This window comes from Etheostoma cragini, chromosome 8 (genome assembly GCF_013103735.1).
Source record: "Etheostoma cragini isolate CJK2018 chromosome 8, CSU_Ecrag_1.0, whole genome shotgun sequence".
Classification (NCBI taxonomy): Eukaryota; Metazoa; Chordata; class Actinopteri; order Perciformes; family Percidae; genus Etheostoma; species Etheostoma cragini.
The window spans coordinates 4,344,589-4,371,275 of record NC_048414.1 but is presented as its reverse complement, the minus strand read 5'-3'; the positions used below and the strand labels follow the sequence as shown (position 1 = coordinate 4,371,275).

Here is a 26,687-nt window from a genome sequence, read left to right as displayed (position 1 = left end):
ACATAACACATCCCTAACATGATAACTACACGCCCGTCGGGTTGGCTTTTCTCTCGCTGAGCGGTGCTGCAGCTCTTCAAACATAAACACACGCGCAGCGTCATGTGACAATACTTTTCCTCTTCGTGTCCATAGACAGTTAAAGAGTTCGTGTCTAACAGAAAGTTGAGTAGTTCAGAGTCAGAGAGGAAGAGAAGAAGAAACACACAACCAGAGATAATAGTTTAATTTCAGCATTATGGCTTTGCGGGACGAACTGTTGAAGTCTATCTGGCACGCGTTCACTGCTCTGGACGTCGACAAAAGCGGGAAAGTGTCGAAATCTCAGTTGAAGGTAATTTAATTTTTTTACCTTACGCATCTTTTGGGGTCAAGTCTGAGCTGGTGTTGTGGTCGAACAGGAAAATATCCTACCGGTTTCAACTTCGGTAAATTTAAAAAGATTTACCTTTTTAATGTTCAACTTTTTTCTTCGTGAAAAAACACCCGCACCTGTTGGTCTTTACACTGATTGATTGAAGCGAAATAATACGACTTCCCCTTGTTTCAAGCACACACATACACACAAAGCACACACACATACAATTGAGTTGAGGAATACTGGAGTGAAACAACTGAAGGTTAAATAAAGAGTTTATAGGATTCATTAAAATATTATTTAGTCTTATTTTGACATTACAACTACCAACATCAACACCTCACAGCACTGCTAACGTGCTATTACTATTAGAGATAATACAGTATTTTAGATTGCTAAGCTCAGTATAAACAGCCTTTTCAGTTCAGTTTTTTTCATAGTATCAAATCATAAAAGAAGTCATCTCGAGACACTTTACAGATAAAGTAGGTCGAGGCCACACTCTATTTACACTCTATTTAAATAAAGGTTTAAAATTACATGATAGGATGAACAGTGGTGGAGGAAGTATTCCGATCCTTTTCCTTCAGTACATATACAACACTGTAAACATACTATGTTACATGTTAAAGCCAGCTGCATTGTAAATGTTACTGAAGTGTATGTATGCCAGTTTAATCAGGAAAAGGTGAAGTATAGGAAGTACTCAATGCTAAAAATAGCCCCTGTGACTTCTTATCTTATTGGATTCATAGGTGACTGAGATCTGTATAGGACTGCAACTAATGAATAATGTCATTATATAGCAATCTGCTGATTATTTTCTTTATTAATAAAATATGACAAAGGAAAAGCAGCAAATAGTTTGTAAAGCTGGAACCATGAGATGTTTTCTAACTAAACTTCATACTTTGTAAGCTCTTTGTATGTTTTTTATGTAAACATCTTAATATGTGAAGGGATTAAAGCTGTCCGATATGTAAATGCAATGCAGTGAAAAGTGGAATATATCCCTCTGAGATGTAGTGAAGTAACACGAAAAGATTAACACTCATGTAAAATGTGAAGTAGGCCTACAGTACATGATGAATGTACCTGTTCCATTCCACCACTAATGATGATTGATCTGCCCACAGAGCTCATCTGTGATCATCATAATGCAAACACACTAGAATAGTTAGCCCCAGAGCTATCTGGAGCGTTGTCTCCTATTCAAGTTAGATGATTTCACCTTATGTGGCCTTTGAAGAATTAACTATTTAAATGTTGTTATTCACTGGGTCAGTATCAGTTTAAAAAAAACCTTTTTGTTGTTGTATTTCCTGTAGATAACTCAACATGTCTACAACTGTATGACACACCCACATGTTTCCAGCTCTGTGCCAGCCTGACATTGTTCAGCAGTTTAAAAAAAGAAATCAACAATAAAGGTCAACAGTTTGGAGGTCAGCTGCCTCTGAATCTAAAGAGGAAAGGTTCATTTGTAGTTGGATTATTTTGCACCAACACCGGGCCAGTTGTATGCTCCAAATAGACCAGAATCAATATCATCATCATTGTCGGTCACTTGAAACGAGTTTGACTTTCCTCTCTGTAGGGTCATCTTCTACTGGGTCTTTAGATGGCTGTACAGGCCGATACGTGATCACGTGTTTTGGTGCGGGTGGTGAATGGTAGAGGAGTCTTTTTTTATTTTTATTTTTCTTGCGGGGCTGCTGCTTTGTCGGAGTTCCAAAGTGATCTGCTCCCAGTTCCTTTCTGGAATTATAAACTTCTTCAGGCTGATCTTAATGTTGTCCTTGAGGCGCTTTTTGGGCCACCGGGTTCTCGCTGACCTTCCTTCAATTGGTAGTGTAGGATGTGTTTAAAGAGGTGAAACTCCCTCTTCTCTGACTGCCACTCTGAAAGGCAACCTTGAAAATACAGGAAAGCACAAAGTGTTTCAAAGCCAAAGAGATGTGTGTTCATTAGAACATTTCATTGACAAAGTCTTTCCTGACGTGTTGGACTTCACAGACTGAAACCTACCATAAATATCCAAGTGTCTTTTAAATAGCACCGATTTCATTTAATAATGAAGCTAGATACTCCTTCCATAGAGACACACAATGCCACCTAAAACAACACCGCGCAGTCAGGTGGAACACTGCTGAGTATAAACAGCTTTTAATATGATGAGATTACTGAACCTTGGTAGGGTTGCATACCTAACAGAGACACCTGGATTATAGAAGAAAGGGAAGATAAATAATTAAGTGAAACAGAGGCTGAGATATCTTGTCCATTTATCCAGGCTTTCTGTAAAAAGACAGACAAGACATAATACTTGTTTACATAAGAGGATGGTGCTCCTCATAGATAGTAAGGTGACTTTGATATGGTACATTTGTTGGAGTAGCATACCTCTTTAAAGTGCTTGTGTTGTGTTTATTCTTCGGTTCATACTTGTATTTAGAGATTATATCAGAATAGGTTTAAATGGTTTAATTTTTCTTTTCAAGATCTTCCTTCACCTCGTCACTTGGAACATAATCAATTCCTAAAATACAACCCTTGCATTCTTCTCCTCAAGTATCTCTCTGCTACTTTAGTAAATAGCAAGTTATTTAAGTCTTGTGGTGATAAGTAAAACTTTACAGATTACATTGTTTTGTTGCCTGGATGCCGGCCAAATCTAGCTCCGCCCACAACCCTCTAGGTCAGGAAGTTGACTAGAATCTGAGTATGACAACATCAGGCATCTCTGGCATCAGCTTTTTAAATGTGAGGAGTTTCTGATTTTCTGCTTTATGTAATTGTAAATTGAATATTTTGGGGTTTCCGACTGTTGTTCGGACCGATCAAGCTATTTAAAGACGCCACCTCAAGCTTTGGAAATTTGGGACGGACAATTTCACAGTTTCATAGACTGACCAATGAATCTGTTAATTGAATTTATTGACAGATTATGTGAATAATGAAAATAGTTGTTGGCCAGCTCTTTTTAATTGATGAAAAACAGACCATTTTTTTTCCCCCTCCATAATTCCAGGTGCTGTCCCACAACTTGTGTACAGTGATGAAGATCCCACACGACCCTGTGGCGCTGGAGGAGCACTTTAAAGACGACGACGAGGGTCCTGTCTCTAACCAGGGGTACATGCCGTACCTGAACAAGTTCATCCTGGATAAGGTATTGAGAAGTTTCAGCCGATACTCATGACTGAGGAGCACATAACCAAGGCACATATTATCAGGGGGGGTCACACGCAGTGCACGCAACGGGATTAGTAAACTACAAATGAACACCCCAGAATATGGATACAGTGTTTGCATTCTGTATTTTATAAATGACAAACACCACTGTATGATAAAAGTAGAGCTGCAAAGATGAATCAATTAGTTGTCAACTATTAAAATATTAGCCAACTATTTAGATAATGGATTAATGAGTTTGAGTCATTTTTTTAAAGCTGAGTATACATTAAGTTGTCAACATTTGATGATGTCATATTGGGCTTTGGGACAAATGTTTTATAGACCAAATGACTAATCGATTAGTCGAGAAAATAATCAACAGATTAATCAACAGTGAAAATAATGGTTAGTTTCAGCCCTAGAGAGAGGAAACAACGGTGGTCAACTGTTTAGACATCAGAGATTTCTTTTCAGGCAAAGTTGGTCAACGCTCTCTGCTGTAAATGACGCTTCATCGCTTTATATGGAGAACAGGACAGAAACACAAAGCACTGTTACCTCATAGTCTTACTCAGAATAAGTTATACACAATAAGTGTGGACATACACATGCTGAGAGGTCTTTCCAAGGATGAAAAAGCAGCTACCACCTCCTCTGTGTTAGTATTCTTTATACGTTACAGGTGACCATGTGTAATAATGTTCTCCTAATAAGACACAAGAGACCTTTTGTTATAAAAAGTAATTATAAATAGTTAGTTAATCAATAACACAGCATGGACTTACTTGACATCTAGGTCAGGAACTTGATTGGTCCAAAACTGCTTTATCATCTACTAAACTAATCCATGACCCAATGGCTGCATGTACATGTTCTCATCCGTACATTTTTTTTCTTTTACTTTAATCCTATTTAAATGTTATTTCTTGTTGCATGACACAGCAGATCTTCATTGGAGACGCGTGGAATTAGTTTATTGTGCTGGTGACGAACTCTATTGTGTCCATCAGTCATTGTGCTCTGCTAAGCTCAGACAGCAACACAAAACCAGTTATTGACCTCTGAGTTGGCTCATTCAGCTCGCTGCCTGTCCCTCTGTGATGATGTCATAACGGGTCACCGCATGAATGGAGTGGTGAATGTTTTGTAGCCTGAAGTCATGACAAGTGAGAAAAAATAGCCTTTCGTTTTTGTGATGTCATTAGCAGCAATGAACTTTAATAGAATTCCTGCTGGCTGGTTGGAGTCGTGGTCAGATGATGTCTTAACGATTGAAACTAACAGTTGCTGAATGGCTATTGCCATGACAACCTGTTTGTAATTCCAAGAACTTTTGACCTCTGATTAGGTCTTCTTTCGTTGTCTTAATCTCTAGTCCAGCAGTTTGGTCAGCAATTGTTTTTGAGGAGTTTTTACAGTCATTCCTTGTTTTATTATTGGTGCATTTGTCGTGCCGCCTGAATAATTAATTGAAAAGCAAAAGTAAATCATCATTTACCATTGAATAATCGTATTTTATTATCTTTAAAAAATGTATTTTCTAGTTGAATTTTAAAATAGACCAGCAAAGGCTCAGAAAGGCTTTTAAATGTAAGCTTTTGTTTCTGTGTCTGCATAATTTGATCCATCTTAAGCATTGTCCTCTTTCCATACCCTCTACATATAGTTGAATTTCTTATCTGTAAATGTTGGATTAGCTGCAGTTTGGAAAGTCTGTCCGATGATGGAGGTGTGTGTCTTGGTGACAAGAGACTTCCTTTTGATGCGCTTTCCTTTGTGGTGCTTTTCACAGTTTTTGTTGTATGGAGTCTGGCTCATCGGATGTACAGTGCTGGGATAAAGAATGCGATGTCAGGCTTTGACCTCCGCTATCTGTAAACTATTTTGCAAGGACACCACTTTGTGCCACCCAAGACAATTGTCACTGGTTAAAAGAAAACAAGCCAAAGCGCTTGGTGTGTTATAAAGACGCATACTCGCTTTGTAGCCTGTTTGTCAACGCCATTTGGCCTCCATTGAATTACATTACCTTGCAATTGCGTGTGAATTTACACCGTAGCGAGTAGTATGAAAGGGCAAAAATCCACGTAGGGATGTTGGTCGGGGTGGTGGAAGGGTAACACAGGACTTTCACCCAGGAGACCAGGGATTGTGTCCCGTGTGTCACGTTTCCTTCATGTCCCAGCTTGCTCCGTTTCATAAACTCAACCGTGGCTTTCCTCTTTTACTAATTCCAACCCTGTTCTTCTTTTCCTAAACCCAAGCGTTTTTTCTCCATTAAAACCCAAACCACCTGCTGTATACGGCGCTCAAAATGCAGAGAATGCACCACTTGGCTTTAGAAAAGTGGCGTGTATGTTTACGCTAAGGCATGATGTCATGTTGTGCAATGGGAGATCTACAATAGATATACAAGTTCTATACAACCTTTATTTAATCAGGCGCCAAAGTCTTGACATCACTAAAGAGGTAAACTGTTTTTATGAAATTTGAAAGGATTGTGGCACTTTGCAAGTGACATCATGGTTTAGTCCTGTCTGTTTTTGTGATAAATCTGCTGTACAATCAGACTTTCCCTCAGAGAGATCTTAACAGGGTATTGTGTGAATTTCCTGTTTGAGTTTGTCAACGTCAAACACGCAGGCAGCTGCTATCGAGTTCTTATGATTAATGGTGACACCAGAAATATTTCATCTACCATTTTTACATTCAAGACCGCAAGACTGTTTGAGCTGTGTCTTTAAAGTTAGTAGTAGTAACTAATGATACATTACTAACTATTCTTGTCTTCCTTGTTCTGCCTCTTAAGACACTCCAGGGAGAGTCATAGAAAGCTGTACAACGTGTTAAACTGCCAACGACGTTGCATCAGTTCTGTGTGTGTGACACAGCAACACTCACTTTAACCCCTAACATATAGTGTGCTCACGTTCCCTTTAAGTCACTTCAAAGGATGTTAAATTGTCTTACTCCACACTGTCTGAAAGCATTCATTCAAAGCTACACAATGGTTACTCTGAATGACAAATTCAGAGTAACTCCATGGATTTCTTGAGCATCAATTTATACACATTTCCTCCGAAATTCAGCCTACCATATTTGGTATCTTTTAAAACTTTGGGATCTCCACTAGAATTTAAAATAAAGTTTGGTGGATTTGAGCTAAATTTGCCTGCACATCTTGAGTTTTTGGTGACCACCCCAAGTGGTCATCACCCCCAGAGGTTAAACTGCGCTCTCACTCTCTAACAGAAACACTTTTCTTTAAAGAAGTGTAAATTCTGGATTTAGTTTCAAGTAGGACAGACATGACGTCATGGGCAGACGTCAATAACCCCCCTAACACACACACTCTATGTACTTTTCCATATACACCCATTGAAGTGGAGGTGACCGGCCGTGGAGAGCGAGGAGGGGAGCGGTCAGTACATTCAACTGCTCTCACTCCTGAGGAAACTCCACCCTGTGCGTGTGTACACGCATGCATGCGAGTGTGTGTGTCTCACAAAATGCCAGACAACATGAGTCTTATTTTACACATGAATGGAGCTGCGAATCTGGAAAAACCTGAAATATAAAAAAATTTAAAAAAAATACAGAAAAATAAACACAGTGTGTGTGTTACAGATGGGTAATCAATGGAGTATTGTAACTAAGTACATTTACCCGTTCTTGCACTTGAGAATTTCTATTGTATGCAACTTTATACTTTCACCGTGCTACATCTCAGGGAATATGCACAGTGCTGAGGACACATATGCGTCAGTGTGGCGTGATTGTGCCGCTCAATGACGCGCCACACTAAACACTGAAGACTGTTGCTTTGGCAGCTGAGACGTTGAAGCTCAGGACTCAGCACTTTGGGGTTTGCTGGAGCGTTGCATTTTACTGAAACAAGTGACCGTCTGTGACCCTGACATACCAGTGACCATTCATCACAGTCACCAGCTGCAGACCTCACATTCTTGTGCTCTTATTGTTTTTCTTCAAATATTTATGGTATTTTGATATAATTCTATCCTCATTTTTTTAAGTGTTTTGTAATTTGGATTTACCCGTAAAACTATATTGGTAGTTTCTTAGCTACACCTTAAACTTATTTTGTCTTGAGGGCAAGTTACAAGTCTTTGTCTTCGTCATTTTTATTTTCAAAAGCTATGTTAATCTCTCTACATAGTGTCCAAAAATTTACATTTTAATAGGTCTAATAATGAGGAATCCAACTAGTGTGGCACCTGTGTGTGTGTGTGTGTGTGTGTGTGTGTGTGTGTGTGTGTGGTTTATTCTGTTGGCCCTACCAGCACCTGCAGATTGTTTTTAGTAATTTTGTGGTTAAAAGCATTGCAATTCTTTTAACTTATTTCCCCTTTTACAATGACTTTGTCGTATATCATGTCTGAACACCCGTCTGTCCCCGTCACTGCAGGTGAATATTTGCAGCACTTCCTTTGTTACATTTCAGCTAATCCTGTTCAACTGGTAACAAGCCTTTTCATTGTCTTGCTGATTATTCTATTCAGACGCCACTTTGTCTTTATTTTAGTTTTGCTCTTTGGAATTTTGTGTGAGTTGTAAGTGCTTCTGCAGGTTTTTGAGAATGCCGGAGATAAGGCTGGATCCTGAATCCTAATGAACATGTGGCAGTGGAGAAGGAGGGGAGGCAGCGCTCACAAGGCTCTTGTTGTTTCAGTTTAGCGAGGGGGAAAGAGAGATGGAGGGAGTGAGAGAGGAATAGAAAGTGTGTGTGTGTGTGTGTGTGTGTGTGTGTGTGTGTGTGAGTGAGAGACAAAGAAAAACAAGACAAGCATGACACAACAATGTTAGACAAACTTCACAGCTGACACTGTAGCCAGCGTTTCTCTCTGCAGTCAGGCTGTGCTAACTCATTCAACACCACACGTCTAAAGGCCCCGACACACCAGGCAGACGGCAAAGAACTAGTGCCGATGAAGGCCGACTGCAGTGTCGCCTCTGTCGTCTTTGTCTTGGCCAAAAAGTTGCACTTGAACACACAAGACTAGTAGAAGAAAAACACAAAAAGCATCAAGACAAAAACATAAAACGTCTAAAGTTTGTGGTAACGATTGATTCCAATGCTTTCACAATAGAATGAAAAACATCCTTTAGAAAGTTCTTAAATCACTCCTGCAGCATAATGAACTCCTTAAAAGAATGTACTGAGTACAAGTCTTCATGATAATGTTGACCATATAATGTCACTACACTTTTAACATGTTCCTTTTTAAGCTTTTTTAATAATGTTTATACATAGTGAATTCTTAGTTATTTTTAAAGTTTAATCCACGATGCATTATTTGAATTTTATTCCGCAATTTAGGATCTCAGCTTAAGTTTAGGACTTGCAAAGTACACACAGTTTCTGCTTTAAAGGCTTGAGTCCCAAAATCCTCATTTTTGTGACTTGAGACTGGCTTGTAGTTCCTCCAGTGCACTTCTTTGCCAGTTTTATTAGCCAAACCTGATGCAGTCTTAAACAACAACCCTCTTATCAATCCTACTTTCATGAAGGTCATAGTGTTCAGTTTATCTTGAAACTGTTTTAAAGAGCTGTTGATTCAACTGCACCATTATTTTAGAGATTGCATTGCCGTTGAACTGTTTTGTGTTTTGAGCTTTCTAAAATGTAGGCAACCCTCCTTGATGTATAAAATCTATCAGCCATATTTTGGTGAATTCACTTTTTTGTGGAAAAAACTATTTTTTGAACACATTGAGCATTTGCATGGGCAGCAGAGAAGTATATTATGCTGCAGGAGTGGTTTGAGAAGTGCTGTGAACCCTACAATATATTGTAACTGATGAACCGTACATTCAAGCTGAACCACAGCTGCTAATTAGTTTTGGGAAAGAATGTTAATTGAAGGACTAAACTACAAACCTTTTTAAAGCTAACATTGCTTTCTGGGTGGAGAATCACTTTAACATGCAGTACAGGTTTCCACTCAGGCACAAACTCCTTAAATTAACACAATAAAGTGTTACATAAGATCCTGTTTGCCTTTTTATAAAGTTCAGTCCAGCTTGGGTTACCCTCCGGCTGTTTTATAAGTGTGTGTGCGTGTGTGTGTGTGTGTGTTTGTGTGTGTGTGCGTGCTCGACCACATGAGTCTTATTTTACAAATGAATGGAGTTGGTAATCGGGAAAAACCTGAAATATTTAAATAAAATATTTACAGAAACAAATTCAAAGCTTTGTGTGTGTGTGTGTGTGTGTGTGTGTGTGTGTGTAAATGATCAGTAGAGGATTGTAACTAAGTACATTTACAAGTACTTTAGAATCTCTTTTGTATGCAACTTCATACTTTTACTGTGCTACATTGCAGGTAATATGCACAGAACTGATATTTTGAGTGTGTGTTGCTTGGGGACCCAAGGTGAGTCTGAATGAGGAAGACTGCTCTCTTTACCCGGTCAGCTCCAAGATGACATTATGTTCTGCTCTGGTGAATTTAACGCTCAAAGCAACCTTTTTATTGAGTTTCCTCCTTAGCAAAATTATCTTAGTAAATTAAAGCTGGGCTTTTATTGTGAAGGGTAGAATTGCCTTTTTTATTGAGTTTCCTCCTAGTGAAATCATCTAAGTGAATTTAATCTGGACTTTTTATTGTGAAGGGTAGACACGCAACAGCCAGCGTTATGGTGTTTAACAGTTTAATTCACAGTTTAATATCCAATCTCCAATGCTGTCTAAACTGCAACCGCAAATCTCGAACGCCAAGTTCAATACCCAGGAAATCAAGTGGATACTAGATGGGATCAACGGTTCGAAATATGTTAAAGACATAGGCGCGCGCGCGCACACACACAAACACACACACAGACACGCTTTAAGGTTTTTGAAAATGGCTGGATTGCCTTGAGTGTTCTCATTCAAACAAGTGCAAATATATATGTTTACGCAGCAAATTCAACACGCTCCAGATGTCTTCAGTCAAGCATCCTGATGAGAACCCAATGAGCTTTGCTGATTTTTTTTATTGTGAGGCCTGTTTAATTTCATTCCCTCTACATGTTTGTTTTCTATTGTACTTAAGAGTTAAAAAATCATTGAAAAGAGCCTTTAATTTAATGTTCATTGTAGTGTGGGAACCCTGGGCTTGTTCAAATAAACGATTACAGAAAGTTTTTCATTGTTCAAGATACAAGAGGAAATGAACAGGTCATTTATTTGTTCATTTTATCACAGCTCACATACTTATAGACTTATCTGCATCTGTTTCAACTGTTATTATGTAACTAAATATGTATGTTTTCATAATGCATGAATGCAATTGCGGAGGAGAACATGTTGAGCTATGATGCAGATTCTGCACCGCTGGCTGCTCAAACCACAATTGTAACGACTGCATTTTTCATTCTAATAGTGGAGTTTTAGAGAAGACACATTTAGATCATAAATGTGGTGCTTGGTGAGTGTAGTTTCCAGGTTCACTTGGTATTCAGATCTGGGATCGTTTTTTTTTTCTTCTTTTTTTTTGGTGGTGGCTTGTTTGACGGGACGCCTGCCAGCAGAGAGAGATGTGCTTCTCATCAACACCACTGCACAGTCGACTTGCCAGGAGTCTCCATGGAGACGCTCCTGTTCACCGGCTCGAGGAGAACATGTTCTCCTCCACAGCACCGATTGTACCTTGTTCAAGAGCTTTTGTCCCATTTTCCTCTGGAAATTCTAGAGAATTCTTTTCTTTTTTCTTAAAGAGACCACATTTCCTTTCACACTGGCTTTTGTGTCATCTCTATATTGTGTCTTGGAGACATTTAGTTCACCATTTCTTTTCTCTCATATATGTTTAAAATATAAAACAACCTAACAGGTTTAACTTATATCCTAATTTGGTACAACTTTTTAATACCCGTTATTCAGGGATTCTAAAGTTGTAAGCCATTAATGATAAATAATGGCTTGCCAGGTTGGGAAAAATCCCTTTTTTCAATTTTTATCCTTTCTATTTGGTAATAACAAATGTATTAATTTATAACTTATAGAAGTTATAATTACATTTTGGTCCATATCTTGGCAGCCCTTTTCCAGTCCAATCAGTTGGAGGGAGGTTTTACAACCTGGCAACCCAAAAGTTAGAATGACCTAAAAATTCATCCTTTATAATAAATAGGAAATGATTTAGTAACATTAATAAAGCCATTATTTTCAACTTGCAAACCCTTCCTAAAAAAACGTGACTCATAAAGTGGAAAGTTTATCTTTTTATTTACTTTCCTCTACCTTCAGCAGTGGTTCCAAAATTGGGGGTCAGGACCGTTTTTGGAAGGGGTCTCAAGATGAACCGGACTAGATGTGATGATGTGTGAGAAACATAACAATAATACGTTTTTTTTTCTGTGTCTTCTGCTTGACGGCTGGTCTCTTTACAAAACTGCTTTCTAGAAAAACAAACCGACTGACCAGAGGTTGTTCTGTCGTTCTGATCCGCCTCAGGTGACTGATAACTTTGACCGTCAGGACTTCAACAAAATGTGCTGGACATTGTGCTTCAGGAAGAATCTGGATCAAAACCAGCTGCTCATCTCCAACGACGACGCCTTTAAGATCTGGTCCATCTTCAACTTCCTGTCTGAGGACAGATACCCGCTGACCATGGTCACTGAGGAGGTGAGTATTGAGGAGGTGGAATGTAACTAAGTACCTATTAAGTATCTCATTTTAAGGTAGACACATTTAAGGCACTTTATTTGAGTATTTTCTTTTAATGCTACTTTCTACTTCTACTCCACAATATCTCCGACACTGTCTGACTAAACACATTGCTGGCTGCTCCCTTAAGATACTATAACTGTTACATATTTATTATACTTAGCAGATAACAAATCCAAGCAAGTTGTGTTTAACAACACTTGCATAACTGGGGCCAGGGCTCCTGGCAAGCTTGGCCGGGTTTGTTGGCCCCGAAACATCTGACTGTGGTATTGCATTCAGTTTGTGGAATATAAAACGTGTCTATTTTTGACAAACACCTTGATGCATCTTTTTTTTTTGCATCTTGTAGTTAGAAAGGTTTCTTGATTTTTAGATTTGGCAACGTCTGATCGAACTAAACAAGCCGGAGAATATGACAGAATATTTAATGGTCAATAGCCAGATGCCCTGTCCGACCTCAGAAAAACTTATTTTTAAGGTTGCCGTCAGCAAAAGCTGCAGTTCTTCGCTGCTCTAAACACGGAAATATGTTTCTTTCGAACTCCAGAATTGTATATTCAAAAAAATGTGTTCTTGGATCAGTGTAAGCTGATTTTAGATCTATATTTAAGGGTCTTAATTGATCCACTATCAACTGGGTACTAGCTTTTAAACTGACCATGTACTGGCTGCTGAATCACCTTATGTAACGTGCCATTAAGCTTCCCCAGTAACGGTCTGGTAGATCTTTACTGCCCTTCCTCACAAACAATTGGTTACTTGTCAAATTGGGGGATGTTATTAAATGTTGTTTTAATAAAATCAAATTGACTTCCCACTCCACTCACCACTTGTTTTATTTTGGCTTTTTTTTTGAGCTTTACAGATCATAGACACCGAGAACTGGATTTCAGTTGTGTTGTTGTACATGAGGTGCTTCACTGCAAACGTCTGTTGCTCAAGAACAAAAAAGGAAGTTTCCAGCTTCCTGTTCTTTTACGAACACTGGAAGATTTATTGTTGGGTACAACAAACATCAGAGCTGAATCACAGGAAGAAATGTAGATTAATATGCTCCAATCAGCCCATGTAGAGATGACTAGTAGGAAAAAGACAGGACAAGGACAGTTGTCTTTAATATAAATGAAAAGTTTAAATTTGGGATGGCACGGTTCGGTTTGAACCACGGTTTTAGGGTTAGGGTTACCGGTTTGGATCTGTTATTTTTTATTTTAATCTTTAACATTCCAGAAATATACTTCAGCATATGACATATAGCTTAATTATCCACAATGTAGGATACTGTAAAAAATAGCTCACATTCAATCATGCACAAACTGAATTTGACTTGACTTTAAGCACATTATTGGGACCACCTTCTGAGGAAAGCTACAGTGAGGATTTTATTTTTTTGGATTATGTCTTTCACAGTGGACATGCACCTACGATGACAATTTCCGACCCCTCCATGATTTCTAAGTGGGAGAACTTGCAAAATAGCAGGGTGTTCAAATACTTATTTTCCTCACTGTAGGTGAGGTTTTGATACAGCAAGAGGGAAGACATTGATGATTTCAACATGTTTTTCATTTATTTGGCAAAAAAGGGATAATGGTTATTGCCATCTACAAGACCTTGTGTGCCTGGTTGGAAATATTAATATTAAAGGTTGAAATATTACAGAATATCAATTGAAATAACTAGAATTAACTGAACTGACAACTGCTGTGTACTTCTTATAAAAAATGTATCCTTTAAAGGAGAGGAAATCTTAAAGTTCCATCTTTTGAATAAGTCAGAATAAGTTAAACGTTAAAAAAAACTTGCTATTTTTTGTTGTTGTTGTAGAGTTCTGTAAAATGTATTTAGGTTGGCAGGACGGTCTGAAATGTTTTTCACTGTCTTTCACTGTACGTGTGTTTGTAACTTGGGACACCGTCCGACGTCAGATACGGGCACGAGTCTACATTGCGCATGTGTCAAACGCACACTCCGAAACCGAGGCAAGCGAACCGAATAGTTGGGATGTTTTTTTTATGAACCATACCACCCCTAGTTTAAATAAATATGTAGACAATCTCATTGTTTTCCTTGTGTTCAAACCCTCCATGTCTCTCCACGCACAGATTGAGTACTTCCTGCGTAAACTGACAGAGGCAATGGGGGGGAGCTGGGTGGAGGAGCGTTTCGAGGACTACAAGATGCAGCTGAACTCGAAGCAGAAGAGTCTGAACGCCTGGGAGCTCATCGTCCTTGTGGGGTCGGGTCACTTCAGTAAGGGCATGGACCGCCAGACGCTCTCCATGGGAATCAACGAGGTCTACCAGGAGCTCATCATGGACGTGCTCAAACAGGTAGGAAACACACTTGCAAAGGATGATGATACAGTCTCTGTTACTGTTACTATTCCTGTCCTGCTTTCAGTTCTCACACAGCACACGTGCAGTTTACAATCATCATGGTGGCAGATAGACAGCTGAAATCAACCTTTGATTTCAAACAGAAGTAAACCAAATCAGGCTTACTCTTTGTAGCCATCGGCAAACACACTTAAAAGTTCACTTACTAGCTTCTTCCAGAGCTTAATCATTGGATGGAGCTAAGACTAAGAGAATGACCCTGTCTCTATTAGATGCGCTGATGTTCGATCCTTTAAATAAAACTTATTTGCAACAAAGTTAAAGGTGAAGTCTGGTGTTATTCTATGTTTTTCTTATTGTCAACAAATCCTGGGAAAAGAACAAAGCCACTAACTAACTACTAACAAGTTTTGTGTGTATATTTTGGATACACACACAATACCTGATATATGTTCTTCCTCTGTGCCATAGAGCGCCATTGTCAACCAATGTAACAATGAGCAGCACTGTTGCACTGGGTAACACACACACACACACACACACACACACACACACACACACACACACACAGTAGTTTTTTGCAATATTTTCTCCTGTTTTATTTACTTGCAAAAAACTACTGTACGGCCTGTTTTATTTTATTTTTTATTTTAAAACATTTTAATTTTAAACATTTGTCTTCAGTAAGAATAATAGGATCAGGGCTGAGTACAGAAAGGGAAGTTGGGAAGTGTGAGAGACAGAATAACATTTTGCTGGTTTTGTTGACCACAAAAATGTAGATCAACATGAAACAAGTCTGAAATGCAACACATTGTCACAGCTCATTTTGCAGCAGCAAATGTTTTAATTTTGTCAAGCCAGTCACTCCAAAAAGGTGTGCAATGTTTACACATTTTGCAAGAAAAATGTGCAGTAATTTAAAAATAAACCTAATACAAAAGCTGCAAATAAAGGGAGGTTCATACAAGACTAACACAGACATAAAAGACATTGACAGAATTTAACCAGCCCCTTGCAAAACATATAAAACTAGAATGCCCCATTCACACTATGTTAATGCAGTATGTAATTTTCCAGTTGGGAACTCATTTGTCTGTTTATTCTGAAACTACATGAAAACAGCAAAAACGTTCTCACAATGTTAACAAATTAAAAAATCTCCTCGTGAGTAAGGAAATGAGATTTTGTGGTCATGTGTGTCTGGTCTGTATATTTTCATGTGAAAGAATGTGAATGTATTACTGGAGTTTTACTGTTTACTGAGAAGAAAGTACCTTACAGCATTTCAATTAAACCATTTGTTATCATCAAAGTGAGCAAATTAAAAACACAAAGGTCTAATGTTCAATATCGCACAGGGAAACCAGGCTGTACATTTTAGTGAAAGTTAAGTTAAGAGTTGTTGTTTGGTTTAAATTACCCTGATCCATGTCCTCATTTGTATTTCTGCAGGGCTACATGATGAAGAAAGGTCACAAGAGGAAGAACTGGACCGAGCGCTGGTTCATGCTGAAGCCAAACTCCATCTCTTACTACGTCAGCGAGGACCTGGCTGAAAAGAAAGGAGATATCTTACTGGACGGAAACTGCAGTGTGGAGGTAAGAACCTGCTCTTTTTCTACTCATCCTCCTCACCTTTTTTATAGTGATCAATTTGATATCTGAGACCAAGATGTGCAAAATATCCAGATTATTACCTGTAACTGTTACCCGTATCCAAGCTTGAAGTACATGGCTGGTGCTGTATCATGACTCAATGAAATCATGTGTTTACAACAGTGCGATTGAAATGGGTCAGAAATCTCCATGTTGTCTTCTATCAGTCATTGTGAGAAGCTGAGTAGATAAAAGAAAAAGGTCCTGAGGAATAAAACATGTACTTGTTTTTTAGGCATGGAAGTTATTCTTGACCTTGGGATCAGTGTGCCGACATTGCATTTTGTGGCATTTCTAGCTGACAAAGCAATGGGCGCAGTCAAAAAACAGTTAAAAACACAAGATATTGATTGTGTAACTGAAATATTTTTGTGTACTCTTATTTTTTGTATATTTATCAGCTGTTAGAATCTGTATCTTTTGTTTTTCGATGCAGGCTCTACAAGATAAAGACGGGAAGAAGTGTCTCTTTCTCATCAAGTCGTTACAAAAGAGTTTTGAAATCAGTGCGTCGGACAAGAAGAAGAAGCTGGAGTGGATCCAGGGTGAGTAGTGGCTTGTCTTCAGGAAGTATTGCTCTTATTTCTTGTCAGCTAATTAGATCAAATTAGTATCTGTAAGCCTAAAGGTGGTGACTCATAATGTCTTTTTTTTTTTTTTTTTTAAAGAAAGATATTTTTTTTCACCTAAGCTATATTTTGTTTGAGCTGTTTCAAGTAGAATTCTTAATAAATGTCAATAAGAAGATAAATCAAAATACAGTGAAAATAAAACGTCTACACGCCCCTGTTAAAATGACAGTTGTTTTGTGATGAAAAAAATAATAATACAAAGAGAAATAATGTCAGAACTTTTTCCACCTTTAATGTGACCTATAACAATCCAATTGAAAAACAAACTGAAATCTTTGAGGTGGAAAAATAAAAAAGTACAATAACCTGGCTGCATAAGCGTGAACACCCTTAAACTAATACTTTGTCAAAGCACCTTTGGATTTTATTACAGCACTCCGTCTTTTCAGGTAGGAGTCTGTTAGCATGGCACATCCTGACGTGGCAATATTTGCCCACTTTCTTTGGGTGAAGTGCAGTATTGTTTTTGCGCCAAACATATCTTTTGGAATTATGGCCAAAAGGTTCGACCCTGGTTTCATCTGACCATAACACATTTTCCCACATGCTTTTGGGAGACTTGATGTTTGTTTTTGCAAACTTCAGCCGGGCTTGGATGTTTTTCTTTGTAAGAAAAGGCTTCCGTCTTGCCACCCTACCCCAAAGCCCATTCATATGAAGAATACGGCAGATTGTTGCACATGCAGCACACAGCCAGTACTTGCCAATTCCTGCAGCTCCTTTATTGATGCTGTAGGCCTCTTGGAAGCCTCCCTGAGCAGTTTTCTTCTCATCTTTTCATCAATTTTGGAGGGTTCTTGGTAATTCTTGGTAATGTGTCTGTTGTGTCATATTTTCTCCGCTTGATGATGACTGTCTTCACTGTGTTCCACGGTACATTCAATGCTGTGGAAAAATCTTTTGTACCCTTCTCCTGACCGATATCTTTCAACAATGAGATGGTTTGGAAGCTCTCTCCGAACCATGGCTTTTGCTCTGAGATGCAACTAAGTAAATGTTACTGGAAAAGCTGAACTTTATTTGTGATTATTCAGAGTCACTTTAAATGATGGAAAGTGCGTACTGACTTCTATTTAACATTAGTTTGAATGTGATTGGTTAATTCTGAACATAGCCACATCCCCAGTTATAAGGATAACTTATAACTTATAACTTACTTAACACTTATGCAACCAGGTTAATTGTAAGTTTTTTTTTTCTTTATTTTTCAACCTCAAAGATTTCAGTTTGTTTTTCTAAATACTACATGTCCTACATTGCCTTTTTTTGTTTTAAAAATTCGTTAAAAATAATTTTCCAAATTAACTTCACAAAGATATAAATTAGAAATATTAGGTTTATCCTCTTCTTCAATACACATTTCCTCTTAGCTACAGATAGATAGATGGATGGATGGATAGACAGATACCTTGCGGGGTGTGTGTGTGTGTGTGTGTATACATGTGTTTATATGCGTGTGTGTGTGTGTGTGTATGTGTATATAAGAAATAATAATAGACAGATTTTTGTATTTTCCTGTAATTTTCATTGTTTATTACATCGTTGATCTAAGCTTCACAGCTCTTCACTGATTATCTGTATGTTTTGTAATACTTGTAATTACAGCATACATTTACAGACAGTTTTAAATGTCTCCTCCATGTTTTCCTCTTAGCCGTTCAGACCTGTGTGAGCCTGCTGCGCCAGGGCCGGCCAGCGCCGCACCGTGAGGCTCGACAGAAGCGACGGGAGCTGCGGATGAAGCAGCAGGCCGAGCAGGAGGAGCTGGAACTGAGGATGAGTGAACTGCAGACGGCCAATGAGGCTAAACAGCTTGAACTGGAGAACATGAGGAAGGTGAGGAGAAAATAACCACATTAAACGTTACCTTGTGAATCCACTCTGGTCAGCAAATGTCTGGTGCAAGATCATTTCCTTTTTGTAGAATCCTGAATTTAATTTATTTCTAGTGTGGAAGTGTTCCTTTGACACAGGTCAGGTAGGAGGGATCCATGATGACAGGGTAAAGATTGGACCTGTAATGCAGAATAGACAGGGTTATAGATATTTGGGCGGGGAGGGGGGGTCATAAAACATTCCACTACAATAACAAACAACGCCAAACAGACAGTTGGATTGGCAATGAAACAAGTCTGAAACTGGGAAGCGTGTGAGGGGTTGAAGTGATGATTGAGGTCCTGCAGAGAGAGACACAAATCAAGAAAAACAACATGGAAACTGGAACTTATAAACACATGCGTGATCCTGGTGTTTCAGGTGTTACATGGGCACACCTACAGTGTTATCTACAGATACCACCTGCAACAAAAAAGGGGCAATCCAAGAAGTAATTTACTGGTATTGGATTGTTATTTAAACCCAAGGGATTTCCCCGTTTTTTTTTTCTCCTATAAGATTAAAATAAATACAATTACTGTATTCAAAGCACACAACCACAACAAGCATGGACAAGTTTAAAATATATATATATATATATAATAATAATAATAATAATAAACTAATGGATCTCTACTTACTGATCATCCTACTGCATTATCAGTCATCATTGCAAACTTTGAAGTGGAGTTTCTGTCTGCTTCTGTTTTTGGTTTGGTTATCGCCGACTGAATCCCTGAAGTGGAAACTTTCTTTTTGCCCTGTGTAGAAACATTGTGTGTGTGTGTGTGTGTGTGTGTGTGTGTGTGTGTGTGTGTGTGTGTGTGTGTGAGAGAGAGAGAGAGAGAGAGAGAGAGAGAGAGAGTGTGTGTGTGTGTGTGTGTGTGTGTGTGTGTGTGTGTGTATGTATATATATATATATATATATATATATATATGTTTTCCTCTTTGTGAGATTCATGTTTTGTTTTATTTATGCATAATATGTCTTTATGTTTTTTTTAACATTCTAGTGACCTCAGTGCAGGACAAATATTCTAATAGCCCAGTTTTTCCTGAAAAGAAATGATGTTCATATATTTACTGTGGACAACAGGGTTGATGTTTTACAAGCTTTTATAGAAAATGAAATCTGGCTGACCAGAGGTTGTCAAAATTCCTTTAGGGCTCAGTTTTTTTTTAAACTTCAGTGTACCACAGACCTTGCGGCCCACGCCTCTCGATGTTCGTGTTTTGCATCATTACGCTTTGGGTTCTGGTTTTTATCGACCAAACATATTATCCTAGCTAGCTACCAAACATGAAACGTATCATATCTCGATCAATTTAAATTCTATCAGCAAAAAGGTTAAGATTATAGTTCTACATTGCACTACAAAGCACCATGCCAAATTTGGTAAGTATCTGCCATTGGGGGGGAACGTTTGTGTTTTGGCCGATAACGCAATACATGAAGAAGATTGGCCATTAGTTGGCACTTTTGTCGAAAACAAATCGGTTTTGGATATTTTACTCAAACTTTCAATCAATTAAAGGTGCTCTAAGCAATGTTGAGTGATGTCAGTTCTTGTTGATGTTTGAGGTATTGTCAAACAATGTCAAAGCCAGCTCGCCCTTCCCTCCTTCTCATCTGGTCTCCTTTCCCTCCCTTCCTCGCACTAACCCCCCAAATCCTTTGTTCTCAGTTATTGGCTAGAAGACTACTATGTTTTGTGGTGCAGGTTAGTGCGGTTCATTTTTGTTGTTGTTTGTGGAGCCTGGGCTGTCTACACCAGTTCGCCGATGTTGACTCGCGTCAGGATGACTGGCGCGATGAGGCTTGGACCCCGGTCATAACTGCTTGCATTTGTAGTGGGAATTTGCTTTGGATAAAAGTGTGGGCTAATTCAATTGTGATGTAACCAAGCACTTTGCATTTTGGGGTGTGTGATAAGCATCATAGTATCATGTCAGTGGTGGAAGAAATATTCAGATCTTTTACTTAATTAAAAGTAGCAATATTAAATTGTAAACATACTCTGTCAGAATTGTACTGGAATAGAAGTGTAAAGTAGGATAACTTGGAAATACTCAAGTAAACTTGAGTAAATGTACTTAGTTACATTCCATTATTGTACAGTATCATGTCATGAAATCCTTTGCTTTTACGGAGCTTGTTAATTCCGGACATCAGAGGAAGGAAATCTAATTTCCTGAAAGGAAATAATGTTTATAGAAATTTTTTTCTCCATTTTATCATAGCTGTAGTTTCAGAAAGTACTACTGATGTCATCACAACATGCTGGTCACACACACAGACACACACACACACACACAGAGTAGGTCACTTAAAAACTCTGCTGGGTCTCCTCTGAAACACGCTGCTAGCTCATGAATATCCATAAAAGATCAGCTCCACCCTCCGGCCTCCAACTGATGAATAGTCACTGGCTGAAAACGGAGGAATGTGGATTGAACTAAGAAGTAGTTAAAGAGGTGACATTAGTCACCATTAAACATGTTTTTCCAGTTAATCTCCCTAAACCTGATTCACGCTTCTGTCTCTTGACACTGCTGACTGACTGGTTGTGATTATGTGGATTCCCCAAATACCAATGACGAATGGCTTCTTCCTGTTAACACTGTAAATAGCTGTGAGGTTAACAGGAAGTGAGGTTGTCATACAGTCAAATAAAACATGCTGTATCTTTTCCATATGATTCAGTTATTCATGTATTACTAATTAGTTACAAGTTATGACATGGTTGCTTCAGAGTAAAAACATTTAAAATACAAAGTATTGTTTATTTTTCTGTAATAAACACTTCCTGGCCACTTTATTAGGTATAACTATACACTTTAATTCAAACAACTGGTTGCCACAAGTTCTATGTTTAGAAAGATCATAATGTTCTGTTTTGGCTGACACTGTCCGAGAGGTTTGAATTCAACTGTATGTTTACTTTAGTGAGGGTGTTGTATGGGACTGTATTATATTGAAATGTGTTTCTAATTCTTCATGTTTGCAAATGTGTGAGCAAGACATTAAAAAACACTTTTCAATTTAAAGCAGTTGCTAACCATTTCATTCAAAAGTGGACATTATCTTTGTAAAGGTAGCATTTATTGTCTGAGGTGTTGCATAAGGTTGAACCGGTGTACCTAATAAATGTATTTATTATATCATGTTAATCATCAGGTATAGAAGGAAAAACTCCTGAGGTCAGATTCATAAAATCGTGTAGACTAAAATACAAATGCTGTGTATACGCATATGTATACATACATTTATAAATCTGAGTCATTGGGAAACTGGTCACACACACACACACACACAGAAGACCCATCTACTCTCCCACATTTGGCCATGAATGGCTGTAAACGCTCTTAATGACTCATTTCCAGATCAATACATGTGCCTGCTCCACAACTGTAATCTTTAAACCAATCATTAGAAAGAACGGCTGATCCATATACCCTCATTGACAATAACATCTCAACCATCATTACTAAATTTCATAATCAATGACTTAGTTTATACAGCGATGTTATCAAATCCAACTTTAGTGCTTTACAATACAGGAAATAAAATGCCTTCAATAAAAGAGTGATAAATGTGATCACTCCAATGCGTAGACCTGGTCCGAGGTTTGCCTCAGGTGTGCACACTCTCACTGCATATTCTGCTTTTATAAGTACTTTGTGTGGGAAATGGTGTATGCATTTTGTGTGTGAGCATCATTTATACATCCTGGCCCCTGTGCTTACATTATGTCCACAGTTGTCCCTGGTGTTTCAGTCCACCAACCTACATCAATATGGGCATTACCTGTCTAATTTAAGACATTTTGGATAGTAAGATCTAGTTTGATGACTTTGACTTTGTATGATAAATTAAACTACCTAACAATAAAACAGTCTACAATACAGCACATTTCCAGTTTCTAAAATGTGAAGATTTTTCTGCATTGAGTACTTTTAATACTTTAAGTGCATTTTCCTGATAATACTTACATACTTTTACTTCAATAACATTTTCAATGCAAGACTCTTACTTGTAACAGAGTATTTTTACAGTGTGGTATTAGTACTTTTACTTAAGTAACCCACCACTGCAAACAGTGAAATGTAGCAACAGTCAGTCAAACTAGTTCACATCATAGTTGTGTAACATACAGTACAAGGAACAACAGTCAGTCTTTGTGTGGGACGACACTGCTCCCCAATGATTGCACAACAATTTGCCATTGAGGTGAAAGTCCTGTCTCAAATAGAGTGTTGAATGAATGCACAATGAACACACATGTATGGCCGCACAGAGAGAGAGAGAGAGAGAGAGGGGGAGAGGGTCTCACTGGGACAGACACACACACACACACACAAACAAACACACAAACAATAGGCAGTCTGGTTCTCACACTATGCAGCTATATAATGTATAGTCTGTCGCAGCTAGGTATTACAAGTCAACATGGGGTAAGTGCTCTCCCACCCGCCCAACTCACTTAACCTAAAGATTTCTTGGGCCCCCGGATAGCTCAGTCGCTAGACTGGGTGCCCATATGCAGAGGTTTACTCCTCAACGCAGCGGGCCCGGGTTCAACTCCAACCTGCTGCCCTTTGCTACATGTCATTTCCCCCCTCTCTCCCCTTTCATGGCTTCAACTGTCCTGTCAAATAAATGCCTTAAAATGCCCAAAAATGAAACTTTTGCTTGTCCCCGGGTTCAAAATCAAACACTGCTCTCGAATCATAAACAAAGTGATCAAAATTATATACGCTATCAAGCAGTTAGTACACAATACCTCAAAAATAGAAAACGCATTGTTAAAAACATAGTTCTCAGGGAGATTTAAATTTGTAATCTCAAAACAAATTTCATATTTTTCCGTCATTCTTTTGATGAATCAAAACATGTTCTATCATAGAAGCTTAATATTGATCAGAAATTACTACTATACTATTACTACTCTGCTTTGCTCACTGCAATTTGTTCTCCCTCCTCCTTTTACTTCTATTTTTACAGTACTGTACCCTGCATCACCTCATTCTTGTTCTTTGTTAATATGAACCTGCAACCAGTCCAAATCTATTGAGCAGTCAGTACTGTCCTCTCACATAGTTTCTTCTATCCATTCTCAGACTTTCTCCTTCCCACCTTCAACAACCTGTTTGCTCTCTGAACTGTTTTATATTGGTTGTATCACATCATTTGAAACAAGTGGAATTAATTTTGAGTGGTTGTGTTCAATCAATGACATGTGTTCTCTATTTGTATTTGATTGTTGCCACTTGTGTATATCCGTATGGATGACTTGTGCATTAGAGTGCAGAATGGGTTGTGAGAATGTGTTTAGAGTTTTATGAAAAGTCTGAGTGAGATCTGTAAATTGTGTTTGACCATGTGAAATGGTTTAAGGTATTGACAACAGACTGCACAATTAGCTAAATGATTTCAGGCAACTGAGAACTTTGTTCATCCAATGTGTTTAAGTGTTTTAGCAATTAAGAAAAAACTGTAATCTCAGAAAAAAATAAGATTAATTTTTCCTGGTACATCTGCTTTAATGTACAAAACAATAGAGGCATGCGTCAAAGTTTTTAACTTCTGAATGAAAATGCAAAATGTGTAAGTGTTGACAACTTGACTGATGCGGGCATGGACATATGAAGCTTTGCTAGTTAAGTGGCTTTTTTACCAAGTGTCAAGACCAGCTTTGTGATATCCCACAAAATCACCAACAACAGTAAGCCATTTTCTGCAGGGGAGTTTATCAAAGAGTTTTTGTTTGGTGGACTCTATTGTGCTAATATGCCCAGAGGAAAAAAAGAGACGTTTGAGAACATGACTGACATAAAATTAATATTGAGCAGAATTGAGTTTGGCCTATTGGGCCGGCCCTCCACAACAGTCCCTGTTTCTCACGTGGCCCCTTGGGAGAATTAATTGCCCACCCCTTCCGTAGGACAATGTACAGTATGTAGGAGACTGGATAAATTAATTTACATCCATCTAGTTCGCTCATACGGGCTACTTAAGTGTGTAGAAGCTAGCTGCTAGTCTGGGCTGTGAACATGACTGTCTAACCCATTTATGGAGTCAAAACACATGATTTGGCCTTTATTTGCATTATAACTGTTTAGGTTTGGGAAGCATGGCCTTCACAACCTACAATGTACATGGTACTTTCAATTGATTGTTTTAAAACGTTTTATGGGATGGTCTGAACTACAATTGCACATTATACCCTTCTAAAGGTTTTAAATGTCATGCGTGACAAGTGTTATGTTATTACATGTGTATACATTTGTATAGATGTTTATACATTTGTATAGCATTTTCTTTAATAAAAAACAAAATAGTTTTGGATTTACTTTTTAAGTTTAACTTGCATAATTGCTTTTTTTTATTTCAATTGAGGTCTACAATATGTCATTTTTGCAGGAGTTGTGTATAATTGTGAAGATTAGGGAAGTATAGGTCTCCTCGGAGAAATATGGAGGAGCAGAGAGGGGATGCTGAGGTTTGACAATATGAGCCCGTTACCACTGATCAAAGTTTTAGTGTATTTTTGACTCTGCAGAAATCCCTTTTAAAGTGGAATGAAATGTTCTTAATTTCTCAGTTTTCCTGCGAAAGACACTAAAGTAGGATCCACCACACTTCATAACTAATCTCTTACTATGCAGTTTTTTTGAAAAGACAAAGTGATAAAGTCCCTTAATGTTTTGTTGGTTTAGCTTTTAGAATTTCTCAGTTTACCTTTTTGAATTTGTTGTATTTTATTTAAATCTACATTTCTTAGCAAGAAACATTTTAGCAGTGGGCACTATTTATGTTCACTCGTCAGTTCCTCTTTAGACTTTGCATCTCTTTCTTTGTTAAACAAAGGTATTACATTTAAATAACTAATGCATGATGGGTAATGCATTCACTTCTGTTTATAAACTGTAGGCAACAGCTTGCTGCTTAGCCGTCAAACCAAAATGAGCAGAGTGTAATTCCCCCCTAATAAGGTCTTCATATGTTTTTGCCTTCTTAATTTCTGCTAAATGCACATTGCACATGAATTTAAGGGTCAAACAGGAAGACGAGAAGGTGCTTTTGTCGACTGGAAATATCTGACCTGTTTTCTTTTGGCAGGCTCTGGAGGAGGCTGCAACTAATGCAGCAGAAGAAGAACGAAGGCGTCTTGAGACTCAAACTGAACTCCAGGACCGCTACAGGATCGACCTGGAGAGAGAGAAAACAGTAAGCACTCCTTGTCATATTCAACCGGGCCATTACGTCACAATGGATGGTGATGGATATTTTTATTTATTTGTAGAGTTCAATATTTTACATTTATCTACTGGTGTCAGGTTAAAAAAATAAAAGATCCTCAGGAGAACAACTTGTAATAGACTTGAAGTTAAGATGTATAGCTCAGAGTGAAGCTGAAACAGCAGATGAGTTATGAGTTGTGTTGATGTACTCACTACACATAATAAAAATAATACAGCATGTGGTTAATCTGTTTCCATGTAGCTATTATTGACAGACTCTGACGTTTGTAAGAGACACATACGTTTTACTGAAAGGTAGGTTTAGTAAATGTAACCACTCAAAAGGCATCTATACCGTGCTTCACTGCCTCCGGTGATAACATCTTGACATGTTCAGTGCACAGCGTGGATGTGGTGTTAGAGCAGATGTTTATCATCCTTCAGTGACTTCATGGATATACAACATATATATCTAACTAAGCCTCAACATGTGTATCTAACTAAGCCTCAACATGTGTATCTGATGCACAATAAATCTAACTTTAATAGGGTTGAATAGACTTTGTATAACCTCACCTCAATGTATCTACATTTTAACAGCTAGCATTTAAAAAAACACTCAACAGCCTAAAATCATTCACTATAGACCTGAAACAAGTGATTTTCACTAGCAATTCATTTGCTAATTAAAATATCAGAAAATTGCGGAGGGGAAAAAAGGTCAC

General features: G+C 38.2%; 1 protein-coding gene across 2 annotated transcripts in view; it reads left to right on the top strand.

Moving 5' to 3' along the window:
• Window positions 1-26,687, top strand: part of swap70b (switching B cell complex subunit SWAP70b) — a 53,719-nt gene that overhangs the window by 20,468 nt on the left and 6,564 nt on the right. The window contains exons 2-9 of one of the 2 annotated variants that reach the window (XM_034879316.1): window positions 215-334; window positions 3,390-3,530; window positions 11,994-12,167; window positions 14,318-14,545; window positions 16,007-16,153; window positions 16,647-16,755; window positions 18,497-18,678; window positions 25,841-25,948. In XM_034879316.1, the coding sequence (XP_034735207.1) occupies window positions 239-334; window positions 3,390-3,530; window positions 11,994-12,167; window positions 14,318-14,545; window positions 16,007-16,153; window positions 16,647-16,755; window positions 18,497-18,678; window positions 25,841-25,948 (1,185 nt within the window). In that variant the 5' untranslated portion in view covers window positions 215-238. Of the gene's footprint in view, window positions 1-98; window positions 335-3,389; window positions 3,531-11,993; window positions 12,168-14,317; window positions 14,546-16,006; window positions 16,154-16,646; window positions 16,756-18,496; window positions 18,679-25,840; window positions 25,949-26,687 lie in introns of those variants that run through there. The other variant, XM_034879315.1, reaches the window with a different exon arrangement.